This window comes from Hyperolius riggenbachi, chromosome 6, assembly GCF_040937935.1.
Source record: "Hyperolius riggenbachi isolate aHypRig1 chromosome 6, aHypRig1.pri, whole genome shotgun sequence".
Classification (NCBI taxonomy): domain Eukaryota; kingdom Metazoa; phylum Chordata; class Amphibia; order Anura; family Hyperoliidae; genus Hyperolius; species Hyperolius riggenbachi.
The window spans coordinates 382043218-382066217 of record NC_090651.1 but is presented as its reverse complement, the minus strand read 5'-3'; the positions used below and the strand labels follow the sequence as shown (position 1 = coordinate 382066217).

Genomic DNA, 23000 nt, shown 5'->3' with positions numbered 1-23000 from the left:
AGCGGGCAGGAGGACTTACTCACCTCCTTCCTGCGTTCCAGGCGATGGCAAATAGCGTCATCGTCACGTGACGCTGGTCTCCGCCTTCTCCACCGCTCACTGTGCTTCCTGATTGGCGGAAGCACAGTGAGCAACAGAGAAGTCGGAGACCAGCGTCGCGTGAGGATGACGCTATGCGCCACCGCTATCGCCAGGAGCAGGTGAGTGAGTCTTCTTCGCCACTCCTGCCCGCTGCTGCTAATTAGGAGGGGGAAGCGCCAGAAGGAGGGGACCCAGGTGAGGGAGGTGGGGGGTCCGGCCCCCCTCCCCGCCACCCCTCCTTCCAGGCTTTCCTCACACTGGGGGCAACTAAACTAGCTATACTGGGGGCAATTATACTAGCTATTCTGGGGGCAATTATACTAGCTATTCTGGGGGCAGCTATACTAGCTATTCTGGGGGCAACTGTACTGGCTATACTGGGGGCAACTAAACTAGCTATACTGGGGGCAACTAAACTAGCTATACTGGGGGCAGCTATACTGGGGGGCAGCTATACTGGGGGCAGCTATACTAGCTATACTGGGGGCAACTAAACTAGCTATACTGGGGGCAGCTAAACTAGTTATACTGGGGGGCAGCTATACTGGGGGGCAGCTATACTGGGGGCAGCTATACTAGCTATACTGGGGGGAGCTATACTGGGGGCAGCTATACTAGCTATACTGGGGGCAGCTATACTGGGGGCAGATATACTAGCTATACTGGGGGCAGCTATACTAGCTATACTGGGGGCAGCTATACAGGGGGCAAATATACTAGCTATACAGGGGGCAAATATACTAGCTATACAGGGGGCAACTATACTAGCTATACTGGGGGCAACTATTGACGATTGAAGTGTTTTGTGGACAGGTCTGCCACACGATTGCATGTATTTTCTGGTCAAATCTGCTACATGATTGCATGTATTTTCTGGGCAAATCTGCCGACATGATTGCATGTATTTTCTGGGCAAATCTGCCGACATGATTGCATGTATTTTCTGGGCAAATCTGCCGACATGATTGCATGTATTTTCTGGGCAAATCTGCCGACATGATTGCATGTATTTTCTGGGCAAATCTGCCGACATGATTGCATGTATTTTCTGGGCAAATCTGCCGACATGATTGAACGTATTCTCTGGGCAAATCTGCAGACATGATTGCATGTATTTTCTGGGCAAATCTGCCGACATGATTGCATGTATTTTCTGGGCAAATCTGCCGACATGATTGCATGTATTTTCTGGGCAAATCTGCCGACATGATTGAACGTATTCTCTGGGCAAATCTGCAGACATGATTGCATGTATTTTCTGGGCAAATCTGCCGACATGATTGCATGTATTTTCTGGGCAAATCTGCCGACATGATTGCATGTATTTTCTGGGCAAATCTGCCGACATGATTGCATGTATTTTCTGGGCAAATCTGCAGACATGATTGCATGTATTTTCTGGGCAAATCTGCCGACATGATTGCATGTATTTTCTGGGCAAATCTGCCGACATGATTGAACGTATTCTCTGGGCTAATCTGCAGACATGATTGCATGTATTTTCTGGGCAAATCTGCCGACATGATTGAACGTATTCTCTGGGCAAATCTGCACACATTACGTGTATTTTCTTCAGAAAACCTGCACAATTATGTGAATTTTCTGGGGAAAGGGTCACCAAAACTTGGGTCCACTGTCTTTGCATTGCACTTTTAAAGGGAACCCGAGGTGAGAATAATATTGAGGCTGCCATATTTATCTCCTTTTAAGCAATACCAGTTGCCTGGCTGCCGTGCTGGTCCTCTGCCTCTAATTCTTTCAACCACAGACCCTGAACAAGCATGCTTGTTTCTGGTGTGATTCAGTTCACTACTGCAGCCAAATAGATCAGCAGGGCAACTAGTATTGTTTAAAAGGAAATAAATATGGCAGCCTCCATATCACTCTCACCCGGGTTCACGTCAAATTACAGTTAGCTCCGCCCTCACCCGGTCATGGCCACGCCCATTTTTTTTGTCATAGCGCCACCCATTTTTTGCCCCTTTACTTTTTTTGGGGGGGGGGGGGGGGGTGTCTTATAATACCCAGCACCGGGTGTCAAATGCCCTAGGTACGCCACTGGATCCGCTAATGCCAAAAATGAAGGTGCAGAGACAGCGCATGGTAATTATACCGGAACTTACACCCAGGGCCAGTTTAAAAGGACCCGGGGCTCTAGGGCAAACTTCTGAATGCTTTAAACTGAGCAGCAACATAGATCTAAAAGCAGGTGAGCCAAGTCAATGTTCTGTAAGATTTGATCTGCTAATGGCAAAAATAAGGTGCAGACTGCAGAGACAGCGCATGGTAATTTTACCGGTACTTACACCCAGGGCCAGTTTAAAGGGACTTGGGGCTCTAGGGCAAACTTAAGCAGGGGCCCATTAACCACCTCACCATGGTGATTACCCCACACAATGGCTGCACCATCCATGCACCCTTCATCCACGCTGTCTGCCTCTTCTCTATCCGGTGAGTAGTATACGTAAACACACCACTTAGAGAAGAGGCAGTCAGCGTGGCTAAGAGTGTACAGAAGGTGCAGCTGCCACCCACAGGGACAGGTGAGTGATTAACACTGCTATACGTTAGGGGGCCCTGGGGAGCAATGGGAGTGGGTAACTTGGCCGGGTCCTGTGGTGTGGGGGCCCCTGCACAGGTCAGAGGACTTGGGGCAATAGCCCCCTTTGCCTATTTGCCAGTACTGGCCCTTCTAACACCATTCGAGTAGTGCACACTGCACGTTGCGCAATTAGCCACAAGGACATAGACTGCCTCCTCGACTAGACCAAGGTATCTTCCTCCCACATCATAGCTGAGGATGCCCATCAAAGTGAGGAAAACACCCAACTGTTTTTAAAGGGACACTTAAGGCTGGGTTCACATTTGTGTTAGCAGTCAGGATTTTCCGGACCGGATCCGGAACGTATACTGTACAAACGGAACGGACGTTTGGCAATCCAATGATAGTCTATGGATGCATACATACTCGTCCGTTCTTCGCGGACCGGATCCGGACCGGATCCGGACTCCGGACACTTTTCCAACTTGCTCTATTTTTCACGTACGGCGGATCCGGGCCGCCGCACCCGGACCAGATCCTGACTGCACCATCCGCACAGCTGAAACCAATGAGAAACGGAAAGGAGGCAACACACTGGCTCTAAAAAATCTGGACGTTCTACCCACTTCCTATGCGTTTTCATGGGCCCAGCGTTTGAGGAGTGGAGCAGCAGTGACTTGTGGCTGGAGATATTTGGCAGCATGTCGAACGAAGAGGTGAGACCCTACACACCTGAGGACCTGATTCTACAGGTGCAGCAGCTACCTGCCTGGTGCACCCACCATCTCCTGCGAGGAGCACGCCTTCTTCCCACATAGTAATAGGTAAAAATCCAAAAGGAGACAATTCCCAGGTAAAATGAGTACAAAAACACTGGATCCATGGTCCAAACTGCAGTCTCTATATCCAAGGATGGTCTCCACATGTCAGGCTGTCTCCAACAATGATCCCAGGGCTTCTGCAGAGCTCCCAGACCCCAAGAATTTATATAGTCTGTATCTCTTTAAAAACGGATCCGGATATCAACCGGATCACCTACTGATGAAAAAACGGATGCAAACAGAACGGATCCAGTCCGGATGCGCACGGAACGGATCCGGACATCCGTTCCGTTTTTTTGCAAAAACGCAAGTGTGAACGGGGCCTAAGCCAGGAAAAAAAATTAGTTTTACTCACCTGGGGCTTCTACCAGCCCCCTGCAGCAGTCCTGTGCCCTCGCAGCCACTCACTAATCCTCTGGTCCCCCGCTGCCAGCTAGTTCTGCTTCTACCAGCCCCCTGCAGCAGTCCTGTGCCCTCGCAGCCGCTCACTAATCCTCTGGTCCCCCGCTGCCAGCTAGTTCTGCTTCTACCAGCCCCCTGCAGCAGTCCTGTGCCCTCACAGCCACTCACTAATCCTCTGGTCCCTCGCTGCCAGCTAGTTCTGCTTCTATCAGCCCCCTGCAGCAGTCCTGTGCCCACGCAGCCACTCACTCATCCTCTGGTCCCCCGCTGCCAGCTAGTTCTGCTTCTACCAGCCCCCTGCAGCAGTCCTGTGCCCTCGCAGCCACTCACTAATCCTCTGGTCCCCCGCTGCCAGCTAGTTCTGCTTCTACCAGCCCCCTGCAGCAGTCCTGTGCCCTCACAGCCGCTCACTAATCCTCTGGTCCCCCGCTGCCAGCTAGTTCTGCTTCTACCAGCCCCCTGCAGCAGTCCTGTGCCCTCACAGCCGCTCACTAATCCTCTGGTCCCCCGCTGCCAGCTAGTTCTGCTTCTATCAGCCCCCTGCAGCAGTCCTGTGCCCTCGCAGCCACTCACTAATCCTCTGGTCCCCCGCTGCCAGCTAGTTCTGCTTCTACCAGCCCCCTGCAGCAGTCCTGTGCCCTCGCAGCTACTCACTAATCCTCTGGTCCCCCGCTGCCAGCTAGTTCTGCTTCTACCAGCCCCCTGCAGCAGTCCTGTGCCCTCGCAGCCACTCACTAATCCTCTGGTCCCCCGCTGCCAGCTAGTTTTGCTTCTACCAGCCCCCTGCAGCAGTCCTGTGCCCTCGCAGCTACTCACTAATCCTCTGGTCCCCCGCTGCCAGCTAGTTCTGCTTCTACCAGCCCCCTGCAGCAGTCCTGTGCCCTCGCAGCTACTCACTAATCCTCTGGTCCCCCGCTGCCAGCTAGTTCTGCTTCTACCAGCCCCCTGCAGCAGTCCTGTGCCCTCGCAGCCACTCACTAATCCTCTGGTCCCCTGCTGCCAGCTAGTTCTGCTTCTACCAGCGCCCTGCAGCAGTCCTGTGCCCTCGCAGCCACTCACTAATCCTCTAGTCCCCCGCTGCCAGCTAGTTCTGCTTCTACCAGCCCCCTGCAGCAGTCCTGTGCCCTCGCAGCCACTCACTAATCCTCTGGTCCCCCGCTGCCAGCTAGTTCTGCTTCTACCAGCCCCCTGCAGCAGTCCTGTGCCCTCGCAGCCACTCACTAATCCTCTGGTCCCCCGCTGCCAGCTAGTTCTGCTTCTACCAGCCCCCTGCAGCAGTCCTGTGCCCTCGCAGCCACTCACTAATCCTCTGGTCCCCCGCTGCCAGCTAGTTCTGCTTCTATCAGCCCCCTGCAGCAGTCCTGTGCCCTCGCAGCCACTCACTAATCCTCTGGTCCCCCGCTGCCAGCTAGTTCTGCTTCTACCAGCCCCCTGCAGCAGTCCTGTGCCCTCGCAGCCACTCACTAATCCTCTGGTCCCCCGCTGCCAGCTAGTTCTGCTTCTACCAGCCCCCTGCAGCAGTCCTGTGCCCTCGCAGCCACTCACTAATCCTCTGGTCCCCCGCTGCCAGCTAGTTTCGTTTTTGCCGACAGGCCTGTCAGGACAGGCCACGCGTAGCTTTTCCCGCATTCCTGACTGTAATTAGCGCGCTATTGCGGGCCGCAACACGTACAAAAATATGCGTTGCCGCATATCTATGCGTTCGTAATGCGGCAACGCGTATTTTTGTACGCGTTGCGGCCCGCAATAACGCTTCAGTACTGTGTTAGTTACTGACTGTGTACAGGCCAGCAAACATCCGTTGTTATCTGTGACAGTCATCTGCCCGACCCTATTGATTGATTACGTCTGACCGCGTGTGACCGACGTAAATTGTCACTAACTGTCTGCCGCACTACTTAGTTATTGTGTAGTACACTAGGGATTTATTAGTTACCTGCGTACTACTACTACTACTACTACTACTACTACTACTACTACTACTACTACTACTACTACTACTACTACTACTACTACTACTACTACTACTACTACTACCACCCATTCAGTTAATTTTTCTGCTGTTAGTCTGTGAGTTTATTAGCTTCTGTACTGTGTAATAAATAATAGTTACATCACAGGCCAGCATCCGTTGTGACCTGTGACTGTCATCTGCCCGACCCTATTGATTGCGTCTGACCGTGTGTGACTGACTTTAATTGTCACTGTCCGTCACACGAGTTAGTTAGTACTGTAGACTACACTACTGCTGTTAGTAGTACTACTACTATTATTTAATACTACTATTTACATAAAAATAAAAAATAAAAACTTTCATTTTTTGTTGTCACTCACTCACCAGTCACCACCACCAGCAGTCACCACCAAGTCACCACCAACCCAGTCTTTATTAAAGTTTACACCCTTTCCCGCCCTCTTCTACTTTTTTTTTTTTTTTACTGTATTTGTATATTGCACAATGACTGGCAGAGGTAGAGGGCGAGACACCACCAGGAGAGGCAGCACCATTGCAGGAGCCACTGGCAGCAGCAGCAGGTCTGGGACTGGTCCACCGCCAGCCACTGACCGTAGAGTTGTGGAGGAGGGAGCAGAGGCGAAACAGCAGTGCGTTGCGCCCATGTTGAGACGGGTTGTCGCCCCTGGCCCATTGTGGAGAGTGAGGTGCAGGCTGTGGTGGAAATGATGGCGGAGCAGGAAGCCCAGCATAACAAATCCCCCCAGTCCAGTATAATAAAGCCCACCAGCACAGCATAACAAAGCCCCCAGCCCAGCATATCAAAGCCCCCAGGCCTCAGCAAAGCCTCCAGCAAAGCAAAGCCCCCAGGTCTCAGCAAAGCCCCAGGGCCCCAGCAAAGCCCCCAGCCCAGCACAACAAAGTGCCCAGCAAAGCAAAGCCCACAATCATTGCCTCTTGGGGCCCAGGGATGCCCCGGATCTCCCGGGAACCTAGAAACGCCCCTGCTCAGCGCACACACACAAAAAAAATTAAAAATAGGAAAATAATATTTTTTCCCACTATATTTTTAACATATCCTGCAAATTTGGTGTTTCTAGGATGTAAGGGGCCTTTGCCATTAACTGCTAAAGTCGGCGGGTTTTGTTTCACTAAGATCTGTTATTTACTGCATTTAACCACCCTGGCGTTCTATTAAGATCGCCAGGGCGGCTGCATGAGGGTTTTTTGTAAATAAAAAAAAAAACTATTTCATGCAGCCAACTGAAAGTTGGCTGCATGAAAGCCCACTAGATGGCGCTCCGGAGGCGTTCTTCTGATCGCCTCCGGCGGCCAAAATTAACACGGAAGGCCGCAATGAGCAGCCTTCCGTGTTTGGCTTCTCCTGTCGCCATGGCGACGAGCGGAGTGACGTCATGGACGTCCTGACGTCCGCCGCCTCCGATCCAGCCCTTAGCGCTGGCCGGAACTATTTGTTCCGGCTGCGCAGGGCTCAGGCGGCTGGGGGGACCCTCTTTCGCCGCTGCTTGCGGCGGATCGCCGCAGAGCGGCGGCGGTTGGGCAGCACACGCGGCTGGCAAAGTGCCGGCTGCTAGTGTTGGGCGAACAGTGTTCGCCACTGTTCGGGTTCTGCAGAACATCACCCTGTTCGGGTGATGTTCGAGTTCGGCCGAACACCTGACGGTGCTCGGCCAAACCGTTCGGCCACATGGCCGAACTAAGAGCGCATGGCCGAACGTTCCCCGAACGTTCGGCTAGCGCTGTGATTGGCCGAACGGGTCACGTGGTTCGGACCCGAACGCGCTCTGATTGGGCGAACGGTCACGTGGTTCGGGTAAATAAATACCCGAACCACGTCATATCTCCGCCATTTGTCTGTGGGTTTAGCTTTGGGTAGGCAGGCAGGGTAGTTCGCGCTCCAGCCACGCTAGCCAGGGTCCCCCCCAGTCATTGTGTGTCGCAGCTGGGAACAGTAGTACACCGCTCGCTCAGCCACACTATATATAGCATTGTTTACTGCCACTGTGTACCTCGCTCAGCCACACTATATAGCATTCTGTGTACTGTTCTGTGTCTGCTGGGAACAGTAGTACACCGCTCGTTCAGCCACACTATATAGCATTCTGTGTACTGTTCTGTGTCTGCTGGGAACAGTAGTACACCGCTCGTTCAGCCACACTATATAGCATTCTGTGTACTGTTCTGTGTCTGCTGGGAACAGTAGTACACCGCTCGTTCAGCCACACTATATAGCATTCTGTGTACTGTTCTGTGTCTGCTGGGAACAGTAGTACACCGCTCGTTCAGCCACACTATATAGCATTCTGTGTACTGTTCTGTGTCTGCTGGGAATAGTGGTACACCGCTCGTTCAGCCACACTATATAGCATTCTGTGTACTGTTCTGTGTCTGCTGGGAACAGTAGTACACCGCTCGTTCAGCCACACTATATAGCATTCTGTGTACTGTTCTGTGTCTGCTGGGAACAGTAGTACACCGCTCGTTCAGCCACACTATATAGCATTCTGTGTACTGTTCTGTGTCTGCTGGGAATAGTGGTACACCGCTCACCCGCCACTGTATAGCATTGTGCTCTGTGTCGCTGCTGGGAATAGTGGTACACCGCTCACCCGTCACTGTATAGCATTGTGCTCTGTGTCGCTGCTGGGAATAGTGGTACTGTATAGCATTTCTGTACTGCCACTGTACTGCTGCCAGTCAGCGTGTACTGTAAGGATAAGTGAAATGAGGAAGAAATCCGGTGAAAGAGGGAGGGGCAAGGGAAGAGGTGTTTCCCCTGACGGTTCACGTACAGGCCACAGGGGAGCACCCAAGAAAACCCACTCAATACCGCCCATGTTGTCCAGGACAACAACCCTCACAAATCCAAAAGAACAGGACCAGATAATTACTTGGATGACCTCTCAAGCGTCCAGCAGTGGGTTAAGCAGCACCAGCACATCACGCACAAGGTCCGAGTCCTCAGCCAGTTACAAGGAGCCAGTGGGCACAAAGCTGACACAACCGGCAGCGACACCACGCACACAACTGCCAGATAACCAGTCCGATGAATTACCTCAGGACACAATGGGGTATTCGCAGGAGCTATTCCCAGCCCAAAAAACTTCCACCTTTCAAAGGTCAATGGAGGAAGAGCCAGAAATGTTGTGCCTGGATTCACAACCGTTAACTGTGGGAAATGCACCGCGCACTGAAATACAAGGCGAGTCCGAAGAGGACTCGGAAACCCAAATCCCAGAGCAATTTGGGCAGGAGGGGTTGCAATTGCAGGAGGTCGGCCGACAAGATCTGGAAGACGACGTTGGAGTGTGCTGCGCAGAGGTTGTTGTGGGGAGCTCTACTCCACGGCGGCGGCCCACAATGACATATGACGAGTTTGAGGAGATGGAAGAGGAGGGTATGGACAATGTGGACAGAGACCCAGATTTTGTTTGTGAACGAGAACATCGCCGTCGTAGCAGCAGCACAGATGAGTCTGTTGAAGAACCCACTGCTGCACGAGCTCGCCTTGTGCCACAAGGTAGGCGGCGCGCAATTTCAGGCACCACAAGCGTGGAAGTTCAAGTGAGAGGCAAAAGAGGAGCAAACAGAAATCGCCAGCAAGGCAGGTGCTCCAAAGTCTGGGCTTTCTTTGAAGACTGCACTGAGGATGTTACCATGGCGATTTGCAAGGTGTGCAAGACCCGCCTGAGCAGGGGGAAAAGTATTAACAACCTCTCCACCACCAGCATGAGCCGTCACATGCTATCCAAACATCCCACTCTTTGGGCAAACGCGTCAGGACAGGGTACCAGAAACAACACTGCCTCCCTTGGGTTCACCAGACCCGCCTCAGCAGCAGCAGTAGCCCAGCCATTGCGTGGTTCACAACATTCACAAACATCAGACGACGCTGACACTGTCACTTTCCGGAGTAGTGCTCTTGAGGTCTCCCAGTGTTCTTCAAACACAACAACCAACAGCCCTTCCGTGTGCAGCGCTACGGTTCAGTTGTCTGTGTCGGAGATGTTTGAGCGCAAGAGGAAATTGCCAGCAAATGACCCCCGGGCCGTGGCAGTAACAGCCAGCATAGCCAAGCTTCTGGCCTGCGAAATGCTGCCATATCGATTGGTGGAGACAAACAGCTTCAAGGGCATGATGTCAGTGGCCATCCCACGTTACGTGGTTCCCAGCCGCTACCACTTTGCACGCTCTGCAGTGCCTGAGTTGCATGAGCACGTGGTCAGCAAAATAACCCGAAGCTTGAAGAATGCCGTTGCCTGCAAGGTTCACCTCACCACTGACACCTGGACGAGTGCGTTCGGCCAGGGTCGATACATCTCCCTTACCGCGCACTGGATGAACCTTGTGGAGCCTGGCAGCGATTCCTCACCTGCTACGGCACGGGTGTTGCCCACGCCACAAACAGCTGCACCGCCGTCCCTCACACTGGATAACAGCAGCACCTACCTCTCTGACTCCTTCTCCTCCAACGCATCTCAAAGCTGTACCTCATCCGGAAACGCTAACCCAGCAGCAGTAGGATCGTGGAAGCAGTGCAGCACAGCTGTTGGCATGCGTCAGCAAGCGTTGCTGAAGCTAATCTGCCTTGGGGATAAGCAGCACACAGGGGAGGAAATTTGGAAGGGAATAAAGGAACAGACGGATTTGTGGCTGGCACCGCTGGACCTGAAACCGGGCATGGTTGTGTGTGATAATGGGAGTAATCTCATTCGCGCTTTAAGGTTGGCTAAGCTGACACACATCCCTTGCCTGGCGCACGTGATGAACCTAGTAGTTCAGCGGTTCCTGAGGACATACCCAGGCGTGGCCGATCTTCTGTTGAAGGTGCGTCGAGTGGCCAAACATTGTAGAACTTCCAGTACTGCTTCGGGGGCACTCGCCAAGATGCAGGAGCGCTTCAATCTCCCCCACCATCGCTTGCTGTGTGATGTCCCTACGCGCTGGAATTCTACGCTGCACATGCTAGCCCGCTTTTGCGAGCAGAAGAGTGCAGTGGTCCAGTACATGACGGCGCAGTACCGAGGCGCATCCGGCCAGCTGCCAAGCTTCTGTGGATCCGATTGGGCCAACATGTTGGACCTCTGCCAAGTCCTCCAAAATTTTGAGCAATCCACGTTGCTTGTGAGCAGTGACAACTCTTCAGTCAGCATTACCATACCACTGCTGTGTTTACTGAAGAGGTCGATGTTAAAAATCAAGGAGACAGCTGTCATGATGCAACTGGGGGAATCTGAAGGAGAAAACGATCAGCGTGATGGTACCAACATCAGGCCATCCGCCTCAGGGAACGCTGGCCCCAGCAGCTATGACGAAGAAGAGGAGGAGGAACAGCTGGAGTTGGAGCAGGAGTTTCATGCCACCACTGACGAGGGCCAGAGCGGTGCACGTTGGACTTCCACAATTCAACGCGAATGGTCAGCAGAAGCAGACCAGGAGGAAGGTGACGACTATGATGCATCACAACAACTATCACAACGCTCACAAGAGGATGATGAGGATTCTGGTGGGACTCTGGCACACATGGCTCAATTCATGCTAGACTGCATTGAACGTGACCCACGCATTGTGCGCATTCTGGACAACACCAATTACTGGGTTTATACCCTTCTGGATCCACGGTACAAACACAATGTTCCAAAACTGCTTGAAGAAAGAGTCAGACAGGTCAAAATGGAAGAATACCAGCAGGCCCTTGTGGAGACTTTAGAGAGGAGATTGACATCCTCCCCCTCCTCTAGCCAGTTGTACGCAGACAGACTGACTTCCGCAAACCCAGGACGACCAGGAGGGCAGCAAACAACGCAAGCCGCAGCTAGTACCCAAAAGGGAATGGTATCGGCAGTGTCCTTGGAGTGGGAAAATTTTCTGACACCCATGCAGCAGCAGCCCACTGAACAGCAAGCGTGCAGATCCACCTCCAACACCGATCGCCTGGAGAAGATGGTCAAGGACTACATATCAGATGACGTAGCTGTGTCTAACAATCCATCTGCACCCTTCAACTATTGGGTATCGAAGCTAGACACCTGGCACGAACTGGCAATGTACGCAATAGAGGTGCTGGCTTGCCCGGCAGCGAGCGTTATGTCGGAACGCTGTTTCAGTGCTGCCGGAGGCATCGTCACAGATCGGCGTATCCGCCTCTCCACAGAAAATGCAGACCGTCTGACTCAAATTAAAATGAATCAATCCTGGATTGGAAACGACTACGCAACACTCCAGGACCCCAACCAAGTAACATGACCAATGAACATCTGGGATGGTTTAGCGTTTCCGGTCCCTGTTTATTGAACCTCTCATCTGTATTACACTTATGACTGCATGGCGGCAAAAAGCATTGCTATATCCGCACGCTTTTTGTTCTCATGCAAGGCCTGTGTTGTTGTGTCTCAAAAAGCTTGGCCTTCTCCTCCTGCGCCTGCTCCTGTTCCATCACGTCTGCTGCTGCTGGGTTAGCATTTCCAGTCCCTGTTTATTGAACCTCTCATCTGTATTACATTTATGACTGCATGGCGGCAAAAAGCATTGCTATATCCGCACGCTTTTTGTCCTCATGCAAGGCCTGGGTTGCGTCTCAAAAAGCGTGGCCTTCTCCTCCTGCGCCTCCTCCTGTTCCATCATGTGTGCTGCTGCTGGGTTAGCGTTTCCAGTCTCTGTTTATTGAACCTCTCATCTGTATTACATTTATGACTGCATGGCGGCAAAAAGCATTGCTATATCCGCACGCTTTTTGTCCTCATGCAAGGCCTGTGTTGTTGTGTCTCAAAAAGCTTGGCCTTCTCCTCCTGCGCCTGCTCCTGTTCCATCACGTCTGCTGCTGCTGGGTTAGCATTTCCAGTCCCTGTTTATTGAACCTCTCATCTGTATTACATTTATGACTGCATGGCGGCAAAAAGCATTGCTATATCCGCACGCTTTTTGTCCTCATGCAAGGCCTGGGTTGCGTCTCAAAAAGCGTGGCCTTCTCCTCCTGCGCCTCCTCCTGTTCCATCATGTGTGCTGCTGCTGGGTTAGCGTTTCCAGTCTCTGTTTATTGAACCTCTCATCTGTATTACATTTATGACTGCATGGCGGCAAAAAGCATTGCTATATCCGCACGCTTTCTGTCCTCATGCAAGGCCTGGGTTGTTGTGTCTCAAAGCGTGGCCTTCTCCTCCTGCGCCTCCTCCTGTTCCATCACGTGTGCTCTGTGCTGCTGCTGGGTTAGCGTTACCGGTCCCTGTTTATGGAACCTCTTCTCTTTATTACATTTATGACTGCATGGCGGCAAAAAGCATTGCTGCTATATCCGCACGCTTCTTGTCCTCATGCAAGGCCTGGGTTGTTGTGTCTCAAAAAGCGTGGCCTTCTCCTCCTGCGCCTCCTCCTGTTCCATCACGTGTGCTCTGTGCTGCTGCTGGGTTAGCGTTACCGGTCCCTGTTTATTGAACCTCTTATCTTTATTACATTTATGACTGCATGGCGGTAAAAAGCATGCTATCCGCACGCTTCTTGTCCTCATGCAAGGCCTGGGTTGCGTCTCAAAAAGCGTGGCCTTCTCCTCCTGCGCCTCCTCCTGTTCCATCATGTGTGCTGCTGCTGGGTTAGCGTTTCCAGTCTCTGTTTATTGAACCTCTCATCTGTATTACATTTATGACTGCATGGCGGCAAAAAGCATTGCTATATCCGCACGCTTTTTGTCCTCATGCAAGGCCTGTGTTGTTGTGTCTCAAAAAGCTTGGCCTTCTCCTCCTGCGCCTGCTCCTGTTCCATCACGTCTGCTGCTGCTGGGTTAGCATTTCCAGTCCCTGTTTATTGAACCTCTCATCTGTATTACATTTATGACTGCATGGCGGCAAAAAGCATTGCTATATCCGCACGCTTTTTGTCCTCATGCAAGGCCTGGGTTGCGTCTCAAAAAGCGTGGCCTTCTCCTCCTGCGCCTCCTCCTGTTCCATCATGTGTGCTGCTGCTGGGTTAGCGTTTCCAGTCTCTGTTTATTGAACCTCTCATCTGTATTACATTTATGACTGCATGGCGGCAAAAAGCATTGCTATATCCGCACGCTTTTTGTCCTCATGCAAGGCCTGGGTTGTTGTGTCTCAAAGCGTGGCCTTCTCCTCCTGCGCCTCCTCCTGTTCCATCACGTGTGCTCTGTGCTGCTGCTGGGTTAGCGTTACCGGTCCCTGTTTATGGAACCTCTTCTCTTTATTACATTTATGACTGCATGGCGGCAAAAAGCATTGCTGCTATATCCGCACGCTTCTTGTCCTCATGCAAGGCCTGGGTTGTTGTGTCTCAAAAAGCGTGGCCTTCTCCTCCTGCGCCTCCTCCTGTTCCATCACGTGTGCTCTGTGCTGCTGCTGGGTTAGCGTTACCGGTCCCTGTTTATTGAACCTCTTATCTTTATTACATTTATGACTGCATGGCGGTAAAAAGCATGCTATCCGCACGCTTCTTGTCCTCATGCAAGGCCTGGGTTGTTGTGTCTCAAAAAGCGTGGCCTTCTCCTCCTGCGCCTCCTCCTGTTCCATCACGTGTGCTGCTGCTGCTGCTGGGTTAGCGTTACCGGTCCCTGTTTATTGAACCTCTTATCTTTATTACATTTATGACTGCCTGGCGGTAAAAACCATGTTACCTGTGCAAAGAAACATGACATTTTCAGCATTTAAAAGACAATTTTTCCTTTGAAACTTTACAATCAATTTTCTCAAAAACTATAAGCTCTTTTTGCTAATTTTTTTTTTCCTCTTGTACCCACTCCCAAGGTGCACATACCCTGTAAATTTGGGGTATGTAGCATGTAAGGAGGCTTTACAAAGCACAAAAGTTCGGGTCCCCATTGACTTCCATTATGTTCGGAGTTCGGGTCGAACACCCGAACATCGCGGCCATGTTCGGCCTGTTCGGCCCGAACCCGAACATCTAGATGTTCGCCCAACACTACCGGCTGCGTGTGCTGCTCTTTATTTCATCAAAATCGGCCCAGCAGGGCCTGAGCGGCAGCCATCGGCGGTGATGGACGAGCTGAGCTCATCCATACCGCTAAGATGGTTGTATACTATTTTTGAAAATTGAAATTGAAAAATAGAAAATTTAAATTTTAAAATCGATTTTCTCAAAAAGTGTAAGGACTTTTTGATTTTTTTCCCTCTTGTTCCTCTTAACATATCTGGCAAATTTGGTGTTCCTACAATCTAAGGGGACTTTGCTAGTAACTGCTAAAGTCGGCTGGTGATAATCACGGATAATCACGGAATATTTTTCAGTGATCCCAGCGATCACGACCGTGATTGCGTTCTGTATATTTTCAATCACGGAATTTCCGTGGCCGATTTCCCTGATCCAGAATCGATCATGGATTAGGATCCCGAAGTCGAATAGTGAAAAAGTGCTCGTGATCACGCAAATTATCTGCCGATCACTGACTGGTGGTGGCTGGCGGTGATATTGACTGACTGCAGACTGATCCAGCACATCTCCTCACAGACTACTTACGTACAATACGATTCATGGCTCAAGCCCCGGATCTTACGCCATAACGATGTGCCTGTGACTGAATCTACATTTACCCCTGGCTCCCTGCACCGGATGGTCCTTTCCCTGCTTAGTACTAGTGCCAGTTTACACTCCTCCTTTTTACATATTGGATCAAACATTCAGTGTAGTTACTCCTTTGTGTCCCATGCGTCATTTTTCCACCCACACTCCATGTGGATTGTGTCCCGATCCCTGATGAGTGACAGTAATCTCAACTGTGTACACGGCTTTAGGGATGAAAAAACAGTGTTCAGACAACATGTCTTTTTACCTGTGACAGGGCTGTATGACATCTTTACTCTTCTGCTCCAGATTATATTAACCCCTTCCCATCCCCCCGGAACAAGTATCTACAACCCTGCTTTACCTAGCAGGGATGTAGATACTCCTCCCTTGCCGTGCACTCCTGATTGCAAGCCCTCTCCTTCCCACCCCACGCATTTGTTCTTGCCACCTATCGGTAGAAGGGGGGATGAATGGATGGGAAAACTGTTCCCATTCATTAATCCAACTCCCCGTGCGATCAATTATATGCTGCGTCACTCACAAAAGCTGATACTTACTCTTCCACGCATTGCTTCCTGTTGTACTAATAACAGAAATGAATGCACGAGGACATCTTGTGGCCAAATAGTAAAATTACACCTAAATACAATTTTTTTTTTTAAATAAAAAAATGCATACATTTACATTTAAAATTAACTACTTCCCTCCCACACTCTCCCATAGTACCCAGTTTTTTTTTTTTTTTTTTTGGGGGGGGGTTTATTTTACAAAAAAAAGACATAAATAGTTACCTTAGGGACTAAAGTTTTTTATATTTTAATATGTATATCAAGAGGGTATATTACTGTTATTTTTTAACTCAAGGGCTTGTGAATAGTGATGGACGCAAAATTGAAAAAATGCACCTTTACTTCCAAATAAAATATTGACACCATTCATGGTACATTGTACTGTTGTGTTTTTAAAACGTTGCAATAACCGGGACAAATGGGCAAATGTGTGGCTTTTACTTACGGTAGCATGTATTATTTTAAAACTAGAATAGCCAAAAATTGAGAGATAATTAATTTTTTCCTTTTTGTTCTTATTATTCCCATTAAATGCAGTTTGAATAAAGTAATTCTTAGCAAAAAGTACCACCCAAAGAAAGCCTAATTGGTGGCAAAAAAAACAAAAAAAAAGATTGTTTCATTGTGATCAGTAGTAATAGGTTATATGTGAATGAATGGAACGTGCGCTAATGTTCTGGTGTAGAGGCTAGGTGCACACCAGGGGCGTAGCAAAAGGGGGTGCAGAGGTAGCAGCCGCATCGGGGCCCTTGGGCCAGAGGGGCCCAGAATGGTTCACCCTCTATCACATTATTAGCTCTCTATTGGTCCTGTGCTGGTAATAATCACTTCAATAGATACATTGAATAGTAGTAATCCTTAACACACTTTTCCCCATCCCCTCCTTGCACCTCTGACAGTGTGGTTGCCCTTGGCAGGTTTTGGTGCGCCGTATCACTTGTTATGTATAGAGTCCTTGGAAGGGGCCCATGTAAAACTTGCACCGGGGCCCACAGTTCCTTAGCTACGCCACTGGTGAAAACTTTGCGTTTTTGCCACTAATGAAAGTCTGTGGGCCGCAGGAAAAAAACACATATCAAAAAAAACTTGCATTTGTGATGCGTGCGTTTTCAAAAACGCTGGTTTTGTTGCATAAACTTCAAAAACACATGAAAAACGCACATAATGAAAGTCAATGGAAATGCAATGGTATGCGTTTTTTCATGCGTTTTCCATGCATTTTTCTATGCGTTTTTGGTAAAGAAAAAATATTGTTTTGTGACGTATTTCCACTTCCTCTTGTCTTCCTAGTGATTTGCATAAAACGCAAAAGAAAAATGCATGAAAATAAGCATACAAAATGCTTATGCGTTTGGAAATGTGCACCGCAAACGCATTCAAATGCACGCAAAACACTTGAAAAATTAATATGCGGTAAAAAAAAATGCTAATGCAAACGCATCAAAGACGCAGTAAAAATGCAGCAAAAACGCACACAAAATAAAAGGAAAACATGTTAGAAAACGCAGCTTTTCATGTTATGTTATGTGTGCACCTAGCCTGAAAGGCAGGGGCGTAGCAATAGGGGGTGCAGAGGTAGCCACCGCATCGGGGCCCCGAAAGGCCCTCTCTCAACTACAGTATTAGTTCTCTATTGGTCTTGCTGGCAATAATCACTTCAATAGATCATTTGAATAGTAGTGATCACTAACAAACTGTTCCCCATCCCCTTCTTGCTCCCCTGACACTGTGGTTGTCCTTGCCAGGTTTTGGTGCACCGTATCAATTGCTATATAAAGAGTGCTTGGGGGGCCCAATTGTAAAACTTGCACTGGGGGCCACAGCTCCTTAGCTATGCCACTGCTGAAGGGGAACAAACCTTGGAGGTGAAGTGGTTAATTTACATATAACTATTTTCCTTCCAGGTCATTTCATCTGGTGTCACATTTGTCATGACGTTCCTGAACACTGCAGGGGCCAGTCTTTCCTCTGTCCCCCCTCAGAAGATGTCTGTTTATTTGAAAGAATGAGGATTATATATGGTAATTTTTATTATTTTATTTCGCAGTACGCATCTAGTCTGCATTGTTTTTCTTTTTTTTCTTTTTCTTTTCCTCTCTCTGCCTGAAATAGTTAACCATCAGGAATGTAAGTGACAGTTTCTGTCCGGGTCTGTGTTTCTATCCAGGTCTGTACTATAGTGTATTCATCATGTTACTTTTATCACTGTCATTACCAATTCTAGATTTTGTATTCTGTATTTTGTATCATTCTTAGTATTTTGTCACTAATTATGTATCTTGTATATTGGTGTACACCATTGTCTGTATTATTATGTACCCCTTTTTTGTTTCTTACTTTGTACTGCGCCCACAAGGAAGCAGAGATATTAGAGCTGATTTCAGCCATTCTGTTATTGGCAGGGTTCTCAAACTTGACACAGTTGGCCACTGGATGACTGAGATTAATATTCAGCAAAGTGGGTGGAGCCTACAACAGCCAATCATTGTTCACCTATTGATTTTCAAGGGGAATATTTACATTGCTGCCCTTCTTACACTCTTAATGGGATGCCTCAAATCTGGTACAGTCAGTCACTGGGAGACTGGGGTTTAAATTTTGAAAAGGGGGCGGGCCACAAACATCCAATCAGATTTGTTTAATTTCAATGGGGAAATACAACTTATTGATGCCAAAGACCCCACAGCTCATAAATTTGATCATTGAGTGACTGTATGTCAAGGTTAGAAATAGTGGGCGGAGCCAAAAACAACTAACTTTTTACATGGGAAAATATAAACTGCAGCCATTGTTACACTGTTAATGGCAGGGTTCTCAAACTTGACACATTTGGTCTCTGGGTGACTGGGATTAATATTTAGAAAAGTAGGTGGAGCCTACAGCAGCCAATCAAAATTCACCTATTTATTTTCAAGGGGAATATTGAAACTGCTGCCATTCTTACACTGTTAATGGCAGAGGCCTCAAACCTTCTACAGTCGGTCATACAGTGGCCGGGGTTTAAATTCACTAAAGCGGCGGAGCCACAAAAAGCCACTCAGATTTATTTGCTAAACAAACTGCTTCCATTCACATAATTTTGATGCCAGAAACCCAAAACCTCAAAAACTTTGTCATTGAGTGACTGTGTGTCAAGGTCACAAAAAGTGGGTGGAGTCAAAAACAGATTTCCCTGGGAAAATATAACCTGCAGCCCTTCTTCACTGTTAATGGCAGGGTTCTCAAAATATGCACAGTTGGTTACTGGGTGACTGGGATAAATATTCAGAAAAGTGAGTGGAGCCTAAAAATGCCAATCAAAATTCACCTGTTGATTTTGAAGGAGAATATTAAAATTGCTGCCATTCTTGCACTGTTAATGGCACAAGCCTCAAACCTGGTACAATTGGTCATTGGGTCACTGGGGTTCAAATTCAGTAAAAGGAAGGGAGCCCCAAACAGCCTATCAGATTTTTTTTTTTACTGGTAAATAAAAACACTAATTATTGATGCCAAGTTGCCCAAAGCTCACAAAATTGGTCATTGAGTGACTGTGCGTCAAGGTTACAAAAAGTGGGCGGAGCCAAAACAAATTCACTGGGAAAATATAAACTGCAGCCCTTCTTACACTGTGACTGATGGTCACTGGGTGACTGAGATTAATATTCAGGGAAGTGGGTGGAGCTTATAATAGCCAATCAAAATTCACCTGATTTTCAAGGGGAATATTTAAATTGCTGCCATTTTTACACTGTCAATAGCAGATGCCTTAAACCTGCTACAGTTGGTCATTGGGTGACTGGGGTTCAAATCATGAAGAGGGGGTGAAGCCACAAACAGCCAATCTGATTTGTTTAATTTCTATGGGAATATACAAATTATTGATGCCAAGGACCCCAAAGCTCACAAACTTGGTCACTGAGTAATTGTGTGTTAGGGATAGAAAAAGTGGGTGGAGCCGACACCAGCCAAATACATACCCGGGCAACGCCGGGTCATCAGCTAGTACAAAATAAACCAAACAACAGTTAATGTGTTGAGTGATAGTATCCTACTCAACCAGGCTTGGGCATCACAGTCAGTGGTGCTCTGATACCTCTTTTTGATATCAGGATTATTCCGGATCTGGATAGCAAAAAGCCTGGATAAATCCGGATATTCGAATTTGAACCGTTCGGAAATCCGAGTCTATCCAGATATCTGAACCCATTATCAGGATTGAAATCCGGAATCCGGATTGAAATCCAGATGTGGCCTTTAAATTGCTTCCAAAACGCGTCTTTTATAGTAAATGATGCATGAAGCATCATGTTTTTTTTTAAAGAAAAACAGCAATTGTTTATGTGGGGAGTTATGATACAAAAAAAAAAAAGAAAAAAAAAGAAGAAATGGCTGTAAATGAACATCAGGAGGTTCCAGACAGCGGTCGTGCAGCCCACATTGTGTCCAATGCACAACTGGGACATTGTCAGGATTCACTCGGATAGTGCATTCCGGATTTATCCAGCTATCTGGAATCCGTATCCCATTTCGGATACCATAAAAAAGTTTGGATATCTGGATAGTTCGGATATCTGGAATCTTTATGAGCATCACTGATCACAGTATGCTTACTAAGAGGGGCATACAAACATCGAGAGGAGCTAAGGGTTTTAACGTGGTGAGACCTCCATAACAGTTCCACCACTTTGTGCTTATAGCAATGGTCCAGTAGCGTTGCCACCCAGTACAGCTCGTTCTCCTTGAGCCTTTTTATACGGGGTCCCTCAACAGGACAGCATGAATGACCCCATTTGAACAAGGTTGGATGCCAAGCTAGCCACCTGCTCTTCCTTACTGAAGTCACAAAAGGTCTACTCCTCCCCCAGCCCCTCAGTGACAGTGTTGTGTCTGTGGAGTATCACACAGACGCAGAGCTATGCAATAGTGCAAACACAATAGAGTGATAACAGAGGCCTTGGAGCACTAGTGTGCTTGTGTAATGTGGCACACAATGATAATAATTTGCATTGCTCTGTGTGCGTGCCACTGGCCCGTGTAGTGTCGCACACACAAAAATAAAAAAACAGCAGAACAATGTAGTAGCCCTCAGAAGCAGGGATGAGCAGAAACTACGCCAGTACGAATGTACGCATCATTGTTCACATCTACGCATTGTAGTTCATAGATGAAGTTTCAAAACTACGCTTATGAATTTACGCATGGCGAAGTACCGCTACGCGTAGCTTACGCCCACTAAGCATAGTTAACATGTGTATTACGTAGTGAACTACGCATGCGTTACTCGCGGCTAATTTTCTGCGTGCGATTGCATGCTTACAAATTTACGTATCGGAAAGGGGAATGTATGCATAGAAGAGTTACTGGTACAAGCGATTACTGAAGAATTAATGCGTATATGGGCATATGCGTATATGGGCATAAGCATCCGCATACACTATGCTTACCACTATGCGTAATTGCGTATTTTAACGCGTAGTCAACAAAATGCATACAAAGCGAATATTTGATTTCGAAGCCGTAGTTTGGCGAAGCATAATTACGTAAAACTATGCTAGTTCCAGCGTAGCGAAGTTGGCTGACTACGACCATCCCTACTCAGAAGGGCTGTTGGGGGTGCTTTTAAAGCAAGTCAGCCCGCGAGGAACAAAATAAAAAAGCTGAGCTACTGTTTTCCCTATCTCCAGCAATGCCTCTCCCTTCCTCTCACTATCCCAGCCGTAGAATAAATGGAACATGGCGGGCACTGCAGCATTTTTTTTGGGGGGGGGGGGGCATGAAGGAGTCTGCTGACTGTGCTGTAATGTATGGGGACGGATCGAATATTGTCATGTTCTCACCGCTCGAGGCGAGTACGAATACATGATCTTTGCCGAATACTGCCTGCGGGCAAACAGTTAGGGCCATCTCTATGGAGAATATGCAACAGGTGAGGTCAAGCACAATACAGTGATAATAGCAGATACCCTGAAGCAGTAGTGGAAAAACTGTGCCTGTACTTTTATGTGACACAAAATTCAATATCCCTAGAAGCGTGCACGTGTGTGGCTCTGGGCCAGTGTATTCTGTCTGTGCACTATCACACAGACACTGAGAATATGCTGCAACAATTCAAACACAATTTAGTGATAATAACAGAGGCCCTGGAGAACTAGTGGTAAAACTTTGCTTGTGCTTTTATGTAGCACACAATTAGATATCACTGTAAGTGGGCACATGTGTGGCTCTGGGCCAGTGTGCTGTCTGTGCACTAACACACAGACACTGAGAAATGCAGTAACAGTTCAAACACAATACAGTGATAACACCACAGGCCCTGGAGCACTATTGTGCTTGTAGTGGGCACTGGGCACACTGGTGGGTGACTGTGGACTGTGGCGTGTCGCAAACACACACAAAAAAAAACTGCACAAGGATGAAGGAGTCCTCAGAAGGGCTGTTTGGGTTGATTAAACAGCAATCAGCCAGCGAGGATCAAAATAGACAAGCCTAGCTAACACTTTCCTTATCTTCAGCAAGCGCTCTCCCATCCTCTCTCTATTCCAGCCAAAGACAGACTGAACATGACCAATGCTGCAGCGTTTTTATAGGGGCAGGTGGGTCCGTGAGGGAGTGCAGGCTGATTGGCTGCCATGTGCCTGCTGACTGTGATGCAAGGGGTCAAAGGTTAGCCTAATGAGAATGTATGGGGGCGGGTGTAATAGTGCCATGTGCTCACGGTGAGCACAAATACCTGATCTCCGCTGAATACTGCTCGCAGGCAAAGTGTTCAGGCCATCTCTACACCCTGACTCCGCCCTCCATGAACCAAGAAAACCCCCACCAAACCGCACTGCAAGTGTGCTGGCTGGCCCAGCTGTCACTTCTCCCTGACTTCCCATGCCCGTCATAGGTAGCTACAGGTGCCCCTTAGTATTAGGCAGCCAGAGGTATCTTCAGTATTATGTAGCTAGAGGGCCCTGACTGAAGGGAGATCCCGTCAGTGGAATGCTGAGAGCAGGGGGAGTAACCTCTCATCAGGACTCTGCATAGGGAAGGAGGGAGGAACGCACTAGGGGAGGGAAGTGAGCCGCATTCCCATCATCAGGCGCCTGTAGGTATGA

The 23000-nt window shown here is 48.7% G+C and overlaps 1 protein-coding gene across 1 annotated transcript in view; it reads left to right on the top strand.

Moving 5' to 3' along the window:
• The window catches only part of LOC137522304 (phospholipase A2 inhibitor and Ly6/PLAUR domain-containing protein-like), a 34635-nt gene that overhangs the window by 7598 nt on the left and 4037 nt on the right, over positions 1–23000 (top strand). Inside the window, exon 4 of the mRNA XM_068242336.1 lies at positions 17823–17939. Coding sequence (XP_068098437.1) covers positions 17823–17939 — 117 coding nt within the window. The remainder of the gene's footprint in view (positions 1–17822; positions 17940–23000) is intronic.